Source organism: Neomonachus schauinslandi, chromosome 1 (assembly GCF_002201575.2).
Source record: "Neomonachus schauinslandi chromosome 1, ASM220157v2, whole genome shotgun sequence".
NCBI lineage: Eukaryota > Metazoa > Chordata > Mammalia > Carnivora > Phocidae > Neomonachus > Neomonachus schauinslandi.
Window position 1 is genome coordinate 58,301,161 of NC_058403.1, and position 12,813 is coordinate 58,313,973.

The 12,813-nt window shown below is 37.5% G+C and overlaps 1 protein-coding gene across 1 annotated transcript in view; it reads left to right on the forward strand.

Annotated features, from left to right (window-relative positions):
• GRAMD1C (GRAM domain containing 1C) overlaps window positions 1-12,813 on the forward strand; it is an 86,208-nt gene that overhangs the window by 44,096 nt on the left and 29,299 nt on the right. Inside the window, exons 7-8 of the mRNA XM_044914156.1 lie at window positions 6,279-6,397; window positions 9,078-9,210. Coding sequence (XP_044770091.1) covers window positions 6,279-6,397; window positions 9,078-9,210 — 252 coding nt within the window. The remainder of the gene's footprint in view (window positions 1-6,278; window positions 6,398-9,077; window positions 9,211-12,813) is intronic.

Sequence of the window (12,813 nt, forward strand, 5' to 3'; positions counted from 1 at the left end):
GTTTGGCATACATCTTGATTTACCCACTATCATCTAGCACTCTGTCAATAGTGCCCTTTATTCTCAAAAGTGGACAGTAATTTATAGGGTTGTATTATAAATAGCTGATGCTCAGTAAATACCTTTTGACTCAATTTAGTAAAGCCTCAATGATTTAGACTCAAGATAATCATTACATTTAAGTAACAACACTTTTTCACTTCTCTGCTCAAGGAAAAGGCAAATGATGGGGAGAAAACACAGGCATTTAGTTACAGAAACAACATTCAAGGTATGCCCTAAGTTGAATGTTCATTTAACTCAATTTCTTAAACCTCTTTGTGCCATGAGAACAAATGATTATCTTGAAACACTAAAGAATCCTCAACTGCCAAAAGAATGTTATTTTCTGTATACTTGAGTTATTAAGAAAACAAGATGTAGGGACGCCTGGGTGGCTCAGTTTGTTAAGCGTCTGCCTTCGGCTCAGGTCATAATCCTGGGGTCCTAGGGTCCTGGGATCCAGTGCCCCATTGGGCTCCTTGCTCAGCAGGGAGCCTGCTTCTCCCTCTGCCTGCCCCTCCCCCTGCTTGTGTTCTCTCTCTCTCTCTCTCTCTGATGAATAAATAAAATCTTAAAGAGAAAAAAGAAAACAAGATGTGTATATATAAGGTTATTACTTTTAACCGGCTGAAAACTTAAAAGACTTTTGTTTAAAGCTCAAATCTTAATATTAATCCTTTCATGTTCCTCGTGATATTATCATATAATTGGATTTAGGATTTTTGATACAATACAGGCAGGATGAATCAAAATGTTCTTTTTGCACTGTTTTTCTCAGTTAGATAATAGTGGTCTCTCTTGCCAGTACATAGGGGCTGCTATGAAGCTAGCTCTTCATGCAAATTGAAGAGTACATTTGAGAGTGATTATTATTATTTTTTTCTTGAGAGAGAGGGAGAGGGAGAGCGAGTAGGGAGAGGGCCAGAGGGAGAGGGAGAGAGAGAATCCCAAGCAGGCTCCGTGTTCAGAATGGAGTCCGAAGTGGGACTCTGCCAGAATGGAGTCCGAAGTGGGACTCAATCTCTGAGATCAAGACCTGAATCAAAATCAAGAGTTGGACCTTAACTAAGCCACCCAGGTGCCCCGAGAGAGTGACTATTTAAATCCAGGGCCTCTGAGAGCAGAAATCTGCACACATTTTAAATTGTGAGGGTTAAAGAGACAGAATGGCTTTCAGACTTAGTCCCTAAGGGCAGAAGGAGATGCATGTGTCAGAATTAGGGATGAGGTGATGAGAGGCACTCTTCAGATGTGTACAGACGCCTCCCTCTCCAAATTATGATATCTGTCATTCCAGCTTCTATTTTGGGAATAGCTAATAGGAGAATGACAAAAAGGGGTCCTGTTCCTCAGGTGCATTGGGGGAAAAACGGTTTAAAAACAGTTGATTGAATGTGTTAGTATATATAAAGAAGGAATATGTCAGTCTGAAGGGGGTTTGGCTGAATTTAGGCCAAGAACTTAGGACTTAGGACAGAAAGGTAGAGTCACAGAGGCAGACTGTTATCATTAGACAATGTACAGAGATGAGTCATCAGGCCACACCAACATCACAGTTGGTCCTTGAAAACTGTCCACCTTTGCTCTGATTCCATGCTTATCATGCAAATTTCTGATTACTAATACCTGACTGCCAACGTGTTGAGGCACCCTGTGTGGCAGAAGGAAAGATTTTGGATGATTAGAAAGGCCTGTTCCCCTATTGTGCATTAGCATATTTACCACTGAGTGAGTATATGAGGTCTGGGAGTGTGGCTTGTTAAAGTCAGCCACTCTGAGTGCATCTCCAGGGCGCTGACAATGCTGAGGCCATTCTCCAAAAAGTGGTCAGTTTATGAAGTTAATGTCAAATTCTGAAACCTTTTGGAACAGTGGCATCCCGTCTTCTGCAGACTCCTCAGCCTTATCAAATCCCCTTATTCTTTCTTGGGCCTCTCCCCAATGATCACTTCTTTTGGAATTACTTGGAAATCTAGAAGTTTTCTAGTAGTGCTATAAATCTAGTAAGGGCAACATTCAAACCTACCTGGGAAAAAATAAATGTAAAATTGCTAACTATTTTAGTCACATTTTCTATATAATAGCCTGGTAATGGAGAAGTATTTGTATTCTTATACTGTTCCCTCTTTTTTACCTTTTTGATTAGTAGAACTCCTCCACCTCTTTTCCCTTGGTCAGTGAAGTGTGCCTCCTTCTACCTGGTCCCCTAAGCCAGAAACCTGGATGTATCCTTGTTCCTTACCTCTTCTTTTCCAACCATGTCGTGTTTTTCATGAAGGCCCTCATCGTGTCTAGCTTGAACCATTACAAAAGTCTCCTAATGATCTCTTTTTAACACTGTAATCTGTCCTTTAGATTGTTACCAAAGCGATAATAGTTTTAAAAGAGTATCTTTCAAAAACACACTTTTGAACTTTTTACTTTTCTATGTGAAACTAGTAGGTGACTTTTTATATTTTAACAGTGTAGACCCCATATTCTTCAGCATGGCATACAAGGCTCCTCATGCTCTGGCTGCTTCCCCCTTCCCACTGACTCTTTTCCTTCTCCCTTCCCCTTCTTTCCCCACCACCAATGCTAGTCATGGTGAACTGGTTTGCCAGGCTGTTTCACTCCTTGGCACATTTGTACTTGCAATGTATGTGGTCCTTGTACTTGATCTGTCAGCAACCACTATATACTCCCTCCATTTTGAGCACCTTCTTCCCTTGATTTCCATGACAGCGTTCCTTCTGGACTTCCCTCTTACCTCCCTGGTATTTTCCTCTTTTTTTTTTTTTTTTGTTGGCCATTCCTCTTCTACTCAGCCTTTGTGTACCAGGCTTTTTTGGGGCTAAGTCTTAGGTTCTCTTTTCCCCCTTAAGCCTACTAAATTTACTATATACTCATGGTTTGCTATAGGGATTTTTGTATTTAGCAAAGGTATATAAAATCACTTCCAGTATAGCTAATGTATATTTTTCTCATAGCAATTTGGTTACCATAGTAGAGTAAGGATATCTATCTACAGTTTCAGCCTGTGAGAACTACCATAATATGTCAAAAGCACTAATTTTTAGACAGTGGACTCTAGCCCCCATGTGTGCTCTCTACAGTTTGAGGGAGTAGTATTCTCCATTGTCGCTCTGGTCCTTCATTCTGCTATTGCATACAATAATTAGGTTTTAACAACCCCCACCAAAGGATATCGTCGCAGTTCATTGAGTAGCATTTGATGTTGTCCACACATCTTACTAAATTAAATGGAATAACTAGGTAGAAATTGGGGCAAGCTGTGATTTTTCATTTAGAAGAAAATTTTTCTTCAGGGAAATAAATTGGAATTGGTAGATGAGACTCTCTGTAGTGTTTATTACAGTCCAGGTCCCTGCCAGGAAATTATTCTGAAGAAAGTAAGAAATATTTTTAAAGGAAAGAACTATTGAGTAATGAAGACACAAACTTTTCAGTGATGAATGATGTGCTGAGTGCTTATTGGAATTGCTCAAACTGAATAGCTTGCTCTTCCTGTTATTTCCTGGCGTTCCATTTATAATACTCAAGAGATAACAATCTTTGATAGTTGTAAAGGGTTAATACACAAGTCTGATGGGTCTGCTACATCCATACTGAAGAAGTGGCATATGAAGAAGTAATAATGACATCGTCAGAGTTGAATAGAAAGTGTTAGCATGGAGAAAAAATTTAACCCTTAATATATTTAATCTCTAAAATGAGATTGGAATAATATTGCGATAGGCATCTTACATAATTGAGCACAAGCAGATATTTTCATTGACATTTTATTGTTCCTAATCTTGTGTGGAAAAGAAGAAATTGAGAACTGTCCCTTTAATAAAATCCTGTTTACCTATCTTCTTTTAGTAGGAGTGGCTTAGGAACCTGTAGAGTGAGGTGTAACTACCACTTCTGCATTCTGACCTGCAACCTTGGAAAGAGTGCTGATTCTACAGACCAGGAAGTGACAAATAATGTGCTTTAAACTCAGTAGAACATGTCTTTCATAAGGAAAAGCCTCTCATAACGAAATGAGAAGATTAAAGCAGTGATTTCACATAGTTGTCATTAAGTATTTGGAACTCTGATGCAGATAAAGACTGCAGAATACTTAGGATACAAAGCTTTCTGGGCCAGAAATTGATCTTCTGACTTTTGAGTCTTATCTGATTGCTACTTGGTTCATCTTTATTTTGTAAAAGTACTCTCTACAGGCTGAACCTGGGAGACCCTCCATTGTTTGCAGGTAGGTGGTCAGCCTTTGTTGAAAATTGAGGTTGTTTTCTAAAACAACCTAATTCAGAGAATTATTATGGGTGCCTGGGTGGCTCAGTCGGTTGAGCGACTGCCTTCGGCTCAGGTCATGATCCCAGGGTCCTGGGATCGAGTCCCACATCGGGCTCCCTGCTCTGTGGGGAGCCTGCTTCTCCCTCTCCCACTCCCCCTGCTTGTGTTCCCTCTCTCGCTGTGTCTCTCTCTGTCAAATAAATAAATAAAATCTTTGAAAAAAAAAAAAACAAAAAAAACCACAGAGAATTATTATTCAGAGAATCATGAATATCAGTCTGGGTATATGTTTTAATGTTTAAATATTCAGTATGACTACAAATAACCACATTTTTTGTGACTTCTGACCAACTTTGTAAAGTTATTTTTAACAAATTAGTAGATCTGTAAGATGGTGAATTTAAAAAAAGATGGTAAAAAAAAAGATAGTGAACTAAATGAGTTCTATTTTGTTTTCCATTAATTTATATATATGTACATACTTTATACCTTTTATATAAAATACTATATATACTTTTATATTTTTATATTTGTATATATAAATATATACTTTATATATGAGTTCATATATGTATAAACTAATAGATAAAAAAGTATATTACTCTATTTACTGTTAACTTCCTGATAGTATTTGATAATATATTTTAAACATTTATTTATGTAGTCAAATAAAATTGTGTTTTTGTTGTTAATATTTTATGTCTAAGTTTCATATCTTTCACTCTTAGGAAGCTGTCTGAATATTTATCATTGGTTTATCCACTTCCTTTAGTCTGTTTTTGGAATACTTTGATATTTATTATTCCAGAGAAGTTTTTATAAAAGGTTAATCTTCCACAAGTATATTGAAATATTTCTTGTTTCTCTTTATAAAGTTAACAGTCCATTTATGACACTAAAAGTATTTCAAAGCTAGTGTCTTTGAAAGATTGAGTTATTAGTATGAGCTAATTGCTATTCACAAATGTCTTTTTTGGTGTGGGAGTCAGAAAAGAAATGTGTGGGGGTACCTTTAGGATCAAGGACAGTGGCTCCTTAACTTTCTCTGCCACTAGTGATCCTTTTTATTTTTCTTTTATGAACACTAATCCTCAAGACTTTGCCCACCAAACAAGTGGTGTATACTAAAAAATAAAATGTTAGAACATTATTGTTCATTAGACACACATTATTTACAATGAGAGTTTCTTATCAGCCTTAGATAACTATTCTAGGCTAATGTAATTCAGACCCAAAGAGCCCTGACATTTTACTTAGTTTGAATAACTTTATTGTAGGTAACTGTTTGGATATTTTTGATTTTTTTTTTTTTAAGATTTATTTATTTATTTGACAGAGAGACAGCGAGAGAGGGAACACAAGCAGGGGGAGTGGGAGAGGGAGAAGCAGGCCTCCCGCTGAGCAGGGAGCCTGATGCGGGGCTCGATCCCAGGACCCTGGGATCATGACCCGAGCCGAAGGCAGACGCTTAACGACTGAGCCACCCAGGTGCCCCTGATATATAAGGTTTTTAAAATGGTTGAAATAGTCAGATAAATCATGAATTAAGAGGATGGTTCTGAATTGATGATTAGAACTCTGAATGTTGATCCAGTGGTCATAATAGACTGGTTGGATTGTAGAATTTAAATTGCAGATTGGTGATTGCCAGATACCGTGAACAAACTATTGTACGCAAAGACCATTTTAAACATCTTACTTCCCATTTACAGTAGTTATTATTAAAATCAGCATTTTATCTACTCCCCCTATCAACCCGGTCAGATAAGTTTTGTGGACCCGTTTTTTACAGATACAGAAAACTGACATCTAGAAAGGTCAAACAACGACCAAAGTTACACATTTAGAATCTGCACAACAGGTCATTTTGACTTCAGAATTCATGTTTTGAATCACTTTGTTATCCTATCCTATATTTTCCAATACTTGGTGTAATTTTTCTGTCATTTTAGAGCTTGACCAGACAGGAATTCTGGCAGCTGCTCCAGCAGAACTATGGCAGTGAGCTAGGCTTAAATGCTGAAGAGATGGAAAACTTGTCTCTGTCCATCGAGGATAATGTGCAGCCAAGGTAGAGCAAAATGTTTTGAAATTTCACGATTTAATCATTAATTCAAGCAGAATTATTTTAGACTTTACTAATTTAGAATTTCTATTAATTCATCCTTGGGTGGAATTTGCCTCTTTGTTCGCTGTAGTGGAATGCAGTGAAAGGTGAGGACAGTGAGTAGTTTGCTAAATTGGTAAACAAATACAGGACATATAAGGAAATGTTAGTTTTGTAACTGTGCTATCTAGGATTTGCTTAAAGTGTGGTTTTAGTAAAGCTTTTTTTAAGGATCTGGAGAAGTACCTAGTGACATCTCTGATCGTATGGATAACAATAAAATAAATTAGCTGGTAGTTATTTTGAAGAATACAAAGATAATATGATGTTTCCTCGAGGAAACCCTAAAGTAGTGCTTGACATGTAGTTGGCACTCGAATATCGAATGCATTAATGAAAGGAACTGATAGTACTATGGGGAATGCAAATAATTATAATATAAGGTTGAAAATGATAAAGGCCAAAAGGAGCAATAGATAATGTAATAAAGAGATTCAGAGGTGAGAGATCGTTTTTGACTGATTGTGATTCATTGGGAAGAATGGACATTTTTATTAACCTGTACAAGTAAAAGTGCATTTTGTCCAACGGTAATTGAGGTCATAGCAATAAGAACAATTAGGGATAATACATCAAATTCTATAGTAGACATTACAAGTGAAAGAAGCAAGTGAAAGGAGCAAGTCCCTGAAGACCACATATTGTATGATTCCATTTATATGAAATGGAATCCAGAATGAGTGTATCCATAGAGACAGAAGGTAGATTAGTAGTGGCCAGAGGCTGGGAGGAAGGGAGAATGGGGAATGATTGCTAATGGGTACAGGATTTCTTTTTGGGGATGAACGTGTTCTAAAACTATGTAGTGGTGATCATGACTGTGCAACTCTATAACCACTGTATTGTACACTGTATTGGGGTGAATTTTATGGTATGTGAATTATATCTTAATAAAACTCTTACTTAAAAATTCTATAGCAAATAAATCTTAAAATAGAAATCTTTCAGAAGTCTCACTGTGTACATAATTTTTCCTTTATTTAGGTAGCCTTCTAGTTATGCTGATCCTCTTTATACTCAGCATCAACATTTTAGTCTTTTTTATGTGGTTACACATACATATTTTATTAGTTTTCTGTGAAGTTAAAAATTTCCATTGTACTGCTCTTCTTGTAAAGTTTCCTAGTCTCTCTTAGGTATTGGAGCTGGGTAGAAAAGCAATTGACATAATGCAGAGAGCCTTGGATTACGGTGGAGAAGATCTGGATACTAGTCTGGACTTGGCCACCAAGTAACTGCACAACCTCAAGCAAATCTCTTAGCCTTTCTGATCCTCACTTTTCTCATCTCTGAAATGAGATGAGCTCCAAGGTCCCTTGGAGAAACGCCCACCTCGAGGCGTTTCTAGTCTTTGAAGAAGAAGGGAATGAATATTTTTGACGAGTTGCTTTGTATACTCTAAGGTCCAGCTTTTTGAAGTCACCAGAGAAGCTGCTGTTTTCTTCTGGTGATTGAGTGCTTTCTCAGAGAATATGTGGCCAGATCCTCATTCCCTCTCTTCCTTTCCTCTTTTTTCCCCATTACCGAAAGAAGCGTATGTCTCAAACCTTTAATTCCTCAGCTCTTCCCATCTTCTTTGTCTTCATTTTCATCTCTCCATCACTCTCTCCCTCCTCCTTTTTCCTTTCCGTATTTCTCCACAGCTCACCCCCATCCTTAAAATCCTCACATGCAGACACTCAGCTGCTGAGCTAGTCTCAAGGCCATTTTTCTTGTTGGGTCCCCTTAGCCCTGCCATTCTGCCTGGCCAAGAGTGACTTGGTGGCAGACCTAAGTATTATTTGGGTGGGGTAGAATAGGGGTGTTCCTTCCTTAGGATAACATGGCTAAAGATGATAGCCTGCTACATTATTTTTAAAAAGCTTTAAGTCTCTATGTAGCAAAGATTACATAGGAATAATTGCTTAGTAAGTTTGAGACCTGGACATTAGATCAGTTGTACTCCTTTTATTTTTCATAGATTTTCCTTTCTTTATGTTCCTCCCTGAGAGAGGAAAAGTAGGTCTCAGGACATTTGTTGTAGTCATGTTCCTATGACCATATGAAAGCTGTTCCTTAAACTTTGTTCTTAGGAAGGAGAAGAGCAAAAAGGCGGGCATGGACTGATTGATGGGGTCTGTGCTCAGATATCAGGAGCTCCCTCTCCTGGGAGGGACTCACCACCTCAGCCGGAACTGAATCAGAAGGAAGGAGATCTGAAACTGCCTTCTGGTACTGACTGGCATCCAACAAACATCTACCCTGCACCTTTCAAAGCTGTGTGGTGGTCTATAACTGAAATTTAAACAAACTATAATATTCATTGTATTAGTTGTTACAGCCACTTGTACATGGTTAATTTTTTAATGGTTTCTAAAATTTATAAAATCTCATGTGAGCATATTTTGTTTTCTGAAATGAAGTCAACTTGCATGTGATTTAAGAAGATGGCCTTGTTATAAGTAGGGCTTATTTGTTACATTACAAAAACCCGTTTGTTGTCAAAATGCTTTATAATAGCAAAGGACCTCAGTGGGGAGACTAAATCACTCATTGGTATGGAATTGACCTTGATTATATTTTTATAATGATGTGTTTCTTACAGAAGTCCAGGAAGAAGTAGCTTGGATGACTGTGGGGAGAGAGATGAAAAATTTTCCAAGTCCATCAGTTTTACCCGAGAATCAGTTAATCGGGTTTCAGAAGCAGAGTCAATTGATGGAAATCCACCAAAAGGGGTTAGTGCATGGTATCCCTTTTAAAATATATCTGATGCTGCTATGTGTTAATCATAATGCAAGATCAAATAAAAATACACTGTACAAAATGTTTAAAAATTTAAGATGTCAGGCTGCCCCTTTATCTTAGGAGAAAGATTTTAAGTCTGTAAGTAGCAGAGGTTATATGGGAATAATATGTGGTTTTGTTCAGACCTGGATATGGAGCAGAACTACCAGACAGTTTCCTGAGCATTAGTCTATAAGGGGGTTGGACGTCATTAAAGATATAATAATATAGAGGAATTCATAGTTAGCAGAATTTTTCTCAGATTAAGTGGTATGTGTGGTAGAAAGAATCTGTTTTGAACGGGGAGATGAGAACCCTGCGCTGCATGCTTGAGTAACAACGGGTGCTTCTTAAGTTGACTATGAAAGCGGGCACATCCGGTTAATTCATAGTTACTTAGTTTCTTCCTTTATTTTTTCAAGTATCATTATAAGCCCATTGCTTTTTTTTTTTTAATTTCAATGAGTTTTTATCATCTGAGTCATTATATTTATTTATTTATTTATTTATTTATTTATTTTAAAAGATTTTATTTATTTATTTGAGAGAGAGAGAATGAGAGACAGAGAGCATGAGAGGGAAGAGGGTCAGAGGGAGAAGCAGACTTCCTGCCGAGTAGGGAGCCCGATGCGGGACTCGATCCCGGGACTCCAGGATCATGACCTGAGCCGAAGGCAGTCCCTTAACCAACTGAGCCACCCAGGCACCCCTATATTTATTTTTTTAAATACTCGGTTTGTCTCCTCTGTCAACAGGAGCCACTTCAGGTTGGCTTCTTTGTTTTTTAGAAATGATCAATAATCTTTGATGGCTTCCTTTCTTTCTAGCACAACTATGTGTCCCAGGCACACTTTGTACACTTAACTGTCCCAGACTTAGTATCAGCCATTTTCCTAATGGGCCATAGTTCTTAGTGAAGAATGGCATTTGGAGACCGCATTCTGAGTCCTGAGAGGGCACCTACTATAGAGCTTTCATTCTGCTGATTGGGGATGCAAGTCTGGGTCACAGCTGAATTTCTTGGTTTAAAGCAGAGCATTGCTTTCAGATCCTACCTCTGCCACTTGCTGCCTGAATGCCCTTAAAGAAGTTAACCTAATTACTTAACATTTCTATGCTTTCGTTTTCTCAGCTATAAGATGAAGACAGTAATACCCCATAGGGGTTTTAAATAAGGATTAAATGAATTAATATATGTGAAAGTGCTTTGAACGATCCCTAACACACATTAAGTATTCAATAACCATAAGCTATTACAATTGAAGGTGAATCTGCATATAGCTAGCAAGGGACCTTTTCTACCTTCTCCCATGGAGCTCCCAGCATCTGTGATAAGTGTTGGGAAAACACTGAAACAGAATATGTAAAGGCCACCAAGTTATCAACTTGTTTCAGGCAACTGTCATACATCTATCCCAGTCTGATTTTGTATTGTGGATTTCTTACGAAACTATTCATCTAGAGACCCTTAGGAACTTACTATTGGTACAAGGGAGGTGATTCTGGATGCCAATCTCTGTATATGTTCTCATGGAGAAAACCAAACCACTCAATTTTAGGGAGGTACCAGGACAGGAGATCTCTTGCAATTTCCTGATCCTTTTACAAAAGCCTGACTTTGAGGACTGGATTCTCAAAACTACTAATCTTGAGTCTTTCTTACTACCGCCCCGACATCATCTTCTGTACCTGCTCTTACAATAGTTAATCCATTGGTTCTTGCTTCTAGTTTTATCCCTAAAGGATGTCATATTTCCTTTAGGGAAAGGAAATGGAATATAGAGGAAGACTTTAATGTTTTAAGAGTGATCATACGTTCATTGATGTTTAGTATAGAGGTTTTCGGGTTATGGAATACAAGTAATATAGAAGTTCACTCCTTTTTTTTTTGCATTCAAGAACAGTATAGTGAGGTTCTCAGATGTCAACAAATATCATATGTCACTTACTTTGTTTCATTTTTACTTCCAAGAAAGTTGGAAATAACAAAAAGTGAAAAATAACATTTTTAAAAACATTTTAAAATGGAATTATAACTTTCTTAGTTATAAAATTAATATTCTTTGGAAAAATTCAGGAAATATAGAAAAGAATGCAAAGAAATAAAAGTTGTCCAGATGCCAACCACTCAAAGATAGTGACTGTTACTTTTCCTAAAAGTATCTGTCCCTATTCTTTATAATAGGAACCATATCTTAATTATAAACAATAGGAGAAATATGTGTGGAAACTTACTCTACTTAGCATTTGCTAAAGAGGTTCTGAGTCAGCTAAGTAATCATGTTGCTTTGTAGTGTGAAACTCCAAAATAAATCAAATCTCAATTTTAGCAGTAATCTTTGCTTGAAGAATCAGTCCTCTGACTAGGGTAGTATAATCCTTTCATAAATTGTGTCTTGGGTCCCAGTTGTTATTCTGCTTTCTGAGTGGCCAATAGAAACCTGTCTCCTCCTTGGAGCTTCTGCCCTTCAGTGCTGCTCAAAGATCTCACAGGGTAGGAAAATAAGAATTAGAAATATGCTCTTTCATCTGCTTACAGACAGATAATGCAAGAAGGTACTTTGCTGTATTGTTTATATTTTTACACTGTTCTATGAAACCTAATTATAATACAGTTCTACTTGAATACTAACATAGCAATAGCATTCATACTTTAATGCCTAACATTAAACTTATTATAGAAATGACGTATCTTGATTAAATCATCCCCCAAAAGTATGGATAGAATGATATATTGAATATCTTTTAATGCCCAATTTCTTAGTCCCTTAACAGCAAGGCCAACTGTGTTCTTATAAGTTTGCTATGAAATTAATGTTTCCTGCGGGCGCCTGGGTGGCTCAGTTGGTTAAGTGACTGCCTTCGGCTCAGGTCATGTTCCTGGAGTCCTGGGATCGAGTCCCACATCGGGCTCCCTGCTCAGCAGGGGGTCTGCTTCTCCCTCTGCCCTCTTCACTCTCGTGCTCTCTGTCTCTCATTCTCTCTCAAATAAATAAATAAAATCTTTAAAAAAAAAAAAAGAAATTAATGTTTCCTGTTAATCCAGTCTCTTCTACTGTACTCTTATGTGACTCTTATCTATTTTCTTTCCCTTTCCCCTGTAGTTACTGGTCTTGAGAATGGGGGAGTTCTCTTCCTTGAGATGATGGGGCAGGTATTGTCTGGGGACACTAACCGGGTTTGATTCCTCTCCCTTTCCCACCCCAAAGAACCTGCTGTTCCATTATTTTTGTCCTCTGCTCCCCTTTCCCTTCTGCTAAAGCGATTCACATGATGCTAACTGTGAGGTCTTTTTATATGATGTTCTTCATAAATTTATTGTTCATTACTGTGTAAGAAGATGACTTTAGAATTTATTGTAAGATAATATATTATTATCTATCAATATTTTATGGACTGTATTAGAAATGTGATGTAAACGTAACAAACATATTTTTCAAAGAGCTGTATTTCAAACCATCTTTTTTTTTTTTTTTAAAGATTTTATTTATTTATTTGACAGAGAGAGACACAGCGAGAGAGGGAACACAAGCAGGGGGAGTGGGAGAGGGAGA